Source organism: Aegilops tauschii, chromosome 4, assembly GCF_002575655.3.
Source record: "Aegilops tauschii subsp. strangulata cultivar AL8/78 chromosome 4, Aet v6.0, whole genome shotgun sequence".
NCBI lineage: Eukaryota > Viridiplantae > Streptophyta > Magnoliopsida > Poales > Poaceae > Aegilops > Aegilops tauschii.
In genome coordinates this window covers 512999171-513004179 of record NC_053038.3, presented here as the reverse complement: position 1 = coordinate 513004179, position 5009 = coordinate 512999171, and the positions used below count along the sequence as shown (strand labels likewise).

Sequence of the window (5009 nt, the reverse complement as noted above, 5' to 3'; positions counted from 1 at the left end):
CTTTACATGTAGTACTTCTTTTCAGGACAACATAAGCTTTTCGTAGTGATACGTGCACCGTCCTCCGTACCCTTGTGCTTTTTTCTTTTCGAACTTAATCACGATCATGTGGTTATCCCACTACCAGTACTGCGTAAACCTACCACTAACCTTTTTCAAGATTCCAACTGATTATACTTTTTTGGCATGTTAGTAACGGTTAATCTGAACCGCTTATTTGCAAAAAGAATAATCTGCACCACTGGTTGAGCTAGCATAGAAGCTTGCCGTGCATCCATGCCCTGTGCATTATTTTTTCACTATTTATTATACGTATATACATGTACTTGAAAAAAGCAAAAAACGTGCACCATGTTTCTGTTTGACCAAATGGCCAAAAGAAGGCTGGTGACTTATACAAGGAAACTAGTGCTTCTGACTTCACCGAGGAAAGAGATTGTAAATAATAGTACTAGTGCTTATCTCGTCACAGTTGAGTCAGGTTAGCATCATCGATCTCATCCGTTGACACAGTACAAAGAGACATCAGTGGAAAGAAGAAATTCATTAAGGTCTTTATTGTCTTTAATAACAGCGTGGGATCATCATGTTTATTCGTACAACACGTGACAGAAACTATCAATTGTACAACAAATTTCTCTAACCACTTCTACTCAAAGAGGTCTTCATTAAGACGAGCAATCAGTTGCGTGGTGTGCATCGATGTCGAATGGCATTCAACAAAAACTTAAACTCATGAGAAAACATATACGGTATATACTACTTAGGCACCATTCATCATTGGTTTTTTCATCTCCCACGCCGTTAGTTTGGACACCTTGATATCGGTCACCCCGTTGTTGAACACATAAAGGTGTGCATCTTTCCCGATCGCCATGGATGGGTACACTCTCGATAGGATGCAGGTCTTCCCTCCGGCGCCGAAGCTCTCAACCACCGATCGGTCGATCTAAAAACAAAAATTAATGTTGGTCGACGCAATTCAAATACTCCTTTGAAAGAAAATACACTAGACAAAATGATGTTACAAATGAACTTGCACGTACCAAGCTTCTCAGAGAGATCTTCCCGGACGAAATGTCGGTGTCGACAAACCCGGCAAAAGTCGGCTTGTATAGACCCGGGGTGAGAGATGACCTGTCGGCACAAAAGAAAAAGAAAAAAGGAAATGGTCAGGTGAGTTAAAATGTACTGGCAATACTCCTTCCCATTTACACTTGAAATCTATGGACAGATTCTCTTTAGAAGTTGACGGGAGGTGAAAGAGAGAGAGAGATGTGGTGAAATCATACTTGGTGGGGTCACTGCACATGAGGACGAGAGGCTTGCCATGCCCATCCTTGAAGACTCTGAAGAACACGGCGGTCTTCTCGGCCAGGTTGTCAGAGGCCAGGACCCAGAGGCCGAAGGGCCCCACCCCGCCCTTGACGTCGGCGTTCTTCATCCCGCAGAGCTTCTGCGCGTCGTTGGCGTAGGCCGGATCGAACGGCTCCGCCTTGTCCAGGCTCGACACCTCGAAGCTCACCTCCACGTCAGACTGTCAAAATCAAGTCGATCGATTAGTATTAGCCAGGGAAGAAGCTTGTTTGGAAATGAAACGAGGAGTGCACGAGCTGACGAATCTGGACCAACAACATGCATCCACGGCATTGACGGATTGATGGACGATTTGTTGCGTGATGTACTAGTAGTCGTAGGTGACAAATGACCATTCAAATCGTGAGGTTGAGGATGATGCAGATGTGTGAATGTAAACTGTAAGAGGGAGCTTGAAAACGAGAGTTGCAAGCAAGATCTAGCGGAACACGGGCGTGGACCTGTGACTTTGGAGTCCATGCTGACGCTGACAAGGACAAGCCGGAATTGGGCACGCAAGAAGGATCGTGGCCCGTCAGACATGGATGGACCAGAAGCTACCTAGAGAGCGACACTGACTGCACTCGGATTTAGCAGTAAGTACATGGTGGTGGTACTGACCTGGTAGGACTGCAGGCCAGTGACCTCAAAGTGCTGGCCGGGCTTGACGACCTTGTCGCCCACGCTGACAGCCTTGCCCCTCAGCTGATCCAGCTCCTCCACGGGCCACTGCAGCAGCTGCTTGCCGCTGGGGTCCAGCCATATCTTCCTCGGGATCGCCTGCACATGCAGCACAACCAATCAGTTCATCATATATACTCTTCTGTATGCATGATGAACCGAGCAGAGGGTAGATGCTGGGGAGCACGTAGTAAGGACGTACGTGGATGCCGGCCCATCCCTTGGCGTTGTCGTGCGCGACGCTGTCGGACTCGTTGGCCCAGCCCAGCAGCACGCGGCGGTTCTTGGCCGGGTCGTAGAAGGTCTTGGACGCGTAGAAGTTGCCGTAGTCGTACTGGAGCCGCTGGTAGACGTCGCCGGTGGGGTTGTCGGGCACGTACCGCTCCGTGCGGTTGTTGTAGGTGCCCACGGTGTAGTAGTCGTAGCGGGTGAGGTCGAGGCTGTTCTTGAGCACGTACTTGTAGCGCGGGCCGAACTCGGAGGTGTCGAGGCCGTCCGTCTTCCCGGGCTCGCGCACGGGGAAGAAGTCGGGGCACTCCCACATGCCGGTGAGGGCCGAGTGGAGCGGGTGCTTGGCGCGGACCCAGTGCTTGAAGTCCCTGCTCCGGTACAGGATGGCCATGCCGCGGAGCGTGCCGGGCTTGAGCCCGCCCACGAGCATGCGCCAGAGGCCATCGCCGGCGTGCCAGGCGGTGGTCGGGTCGCGGAACTGCGTGGCGTTGATGCCGGCATCGGGGACGGCGATGGGATTGTAGCCGGGCTTGACCCACTCGCGGAGCAGCGGGTCGGAGGGGTCCTTGGGGAAGGCGATGTTCTGGATCTGGTAGTTGGTGCCCGGGCGGTCGATGCCGGTGTAGAGCATCGCCACCGTGCCGTTGGGCAGGATCGTCGCCGAGCCGGACCAGACGCCGTACTGGTCGGTCGGAATGCTGGGCTTGATGGCGGGGTCGAGGGCCATCCAGTTGATGAGGTCGCGCGACACCGAGTGCGCCCAGATGATGTTGCCCCACACCGCGCCCTTGGGATTGTACTGGTAGAACAGGTGGTACCATCCCTTGTAGTAGAGCGGACCTGTTCCAAAACCAAGCCTCAAACATGTCAGCTAGCTGCTAGCACAAGTTGCATCTTGTCTCGAGTGGCCATCCTATCCTATACACTGCGGCATGCATGTGCATTTTGAACAGTACTAAATCTTCTTTTCATTATATATTTTCTTCTACAAAACTTAAATTACTTTATTATCGAAAAACAAAACTTAAATTTGGTCTTTGATTCTCTGATAATCTAACAAAAGTGCTGCGCACATGCACAAACTGTTCAAGATCTGGTTGGGTAACAGTAGAAGACAGAGACAAGTAGAGGAATTGGGTCGCAGAAGCCGTACCATTCGGATCTGGAGTCGATGAGTTTTGCCGTCCCAGCAATCGCAATCAGACACCCAAAGAGACAAGCAAAAAACCAAGTTAATTAGAACCAAGCATCACAATTAGAGGACACATAAAACAACTATTAAGGTATATATTAGTAGATAAATACAGATCAGATGTAATATTATATCTTGAACAACGATTCGTGGCATGGTGAGCTGGAGGACTCCATCGTCGTCGGCTACTGCGAAAACTTTGAACCTCCAGCTCGACTTTTCTCAAGGAACTGGAAGAAGAAAACAGCTGCAGGACTCCCTAACTAACACGGCGAGAGAGAAAGAAAGCCATCAATTTTGACGCGCCCTCGCCGTCCGGGCTGCAATCTTTTTGCTGGTCAAACTAACACTTGGCTACAAACTAACCACAAACTACACAACTACTCTAGTTTATACTAGTATGTATTATCTTTCTTGAATTCTCAGACCTATCTGTTGTCTGTGATGTTGTATCCGCCCCCATGACGAACAGAACACACGTCTAAACTCAGCATCGGCATTACGGATGGACATATCTCTCTGTCTACGGCCTGACATGTTCTGGCTACATATACATGTGTGTATTTGAGAACGAGAGCCATATCTACTTTGAGGACAGAGCGGAGCATAAACAGGCCGGAGAAGATTCAGACAAGTCCGGCAAGAGCAGTGGGTATCTTACCGTTGATCCAGTTCATGGGGGGTTGGAAGTGGTAGCCCGTCCGGAGCAGGGGGCTAAGAATGGAGGCCGGCACGGACGGCGTCGCCGCCTCGGCCTCAAGGCTCCGTCGGACGTCATGGGACGCGCCGGCGAGCTGCAGGAGGAGCAGCAGCGCCAATGGCGCAACCACCCATTTGGGAGCCCCCATTGCTTGCTTGCAGTTAAGAGGGAGGGGGGAGACAGGGATGGATGGATGGATGGCGAGAAGACCAATGGGGCAGTTTATATAATACTCGGGTTAGCGCGTATGACCAATCGGATGAATTTTCTATATGCCGCATGTGATTGGCGGACGCTGCTTAGAATTTTGCAACCGATCAATCGGCAGCTTCGTTTTCAAATACTGTATGAGAAAAAGTGGCACCACTCCATCCGGTCAAGGGTCAAGTTTACAAGGCATAGTTTGGTTGCTACTCTATGTTGAACATTTTTAACTTTGATCGAGTTTATCGATATCGACTGTACCAAATAGTATCACTAGTTTGTCATAAAAGTTTATTTCATATTGTACTTATTTATTTGAAGTTTTTCTCGGTAAAGCTGTGTTTTATTCCCTTCCGAAGTTTTCGTGAGTATACAAAACTTGACTGCACCCCCCGCAAAAGAAAGAAAAAAAAAGGAGAACAAAAACTTGACTGTCGATGAAAACAACTGACATGTTAGCAATACTCTGTCGGAAAAGCCAGAAATTGGACACTGCACACGCATTGTTTTCTTCATTCATGCAGCTAAGTTATTTCGACATTGCACCAACATGTCTTGCAACTAGTCGAAAAGCCAGAACATTCAACTTGGTCATTAGGCGCCATGCCCTGTGGTGTCATTGTCATGTCAGCACGGAGAAATATC

At 49.4% G+C, this 5009-nt stretch overlaps 1 protein-coding gene across 2 annotated transcripts; it reads right to left on the bottom strand.

The window, feature by feature from the left end:
- Positions 1-525: 525 nt before the first annotated feature.
- Positions 526-4400, bottom strand: LOC109748231 (beta-fructofuranosidase, insoluble isoenzyme 1). Of its 2 annotated transcripts, XM_020307265.4 has the most exons (7): positions 4122-4397; positions 3422-3430; positions 2240-3108; positions 1978-2136; positions 1293-1537; positions 1047-1137; positions 526-949 (listed from the first exon to the last, which is right to left on the bottom strand). In XM_020307265.4, exons 1-7 carry the CDS (start codon positions 4306-4308, stop codon positions 764-766), a joined length of 1746 nt encoding a protein of 581 aa, XP_020162854.1. In that variant the 5' UTR covers positions 4309-4397; the 3' UTR covers positions 526-763. The 2 variants fall into 2 exon arrangements, with proteins under 2 accessions (XP_020162854.1, XP_073353273.1); XM_073497172.1 differs by lacking the exon at positions 3422-3430 and having other exon boundaries at positions 4122-4400.
- Between the last annotated feature and the right edge of the window lie 609 nt (positions 4401-5009).

Bases quoted from the DNA above. Each gene is read 5' to 3' on its own strand.
- LOC109748231 (XM_020307265.4), bottom strand. From the start codon at position 4,308: ATGGGGGCTCCCAAATGGGTGGTTGCGCCATTGGCGCTGCTGCTCCTC. The intron at 2,137-2,239 runs GTACGTCCTTAC...CTGCATGTGCAG, and splicing joins AGGGATGGGCCGGCATCCAC to GCGATCCCGAGGAAGATATG. The intron at 1,138-1,292 runs GTATGATTTCAC...TTGTGCCGACAG, and splicing joins ATGTGCAGTGACCCCACCAA to GTCATCTCTCACCCCGGGTC.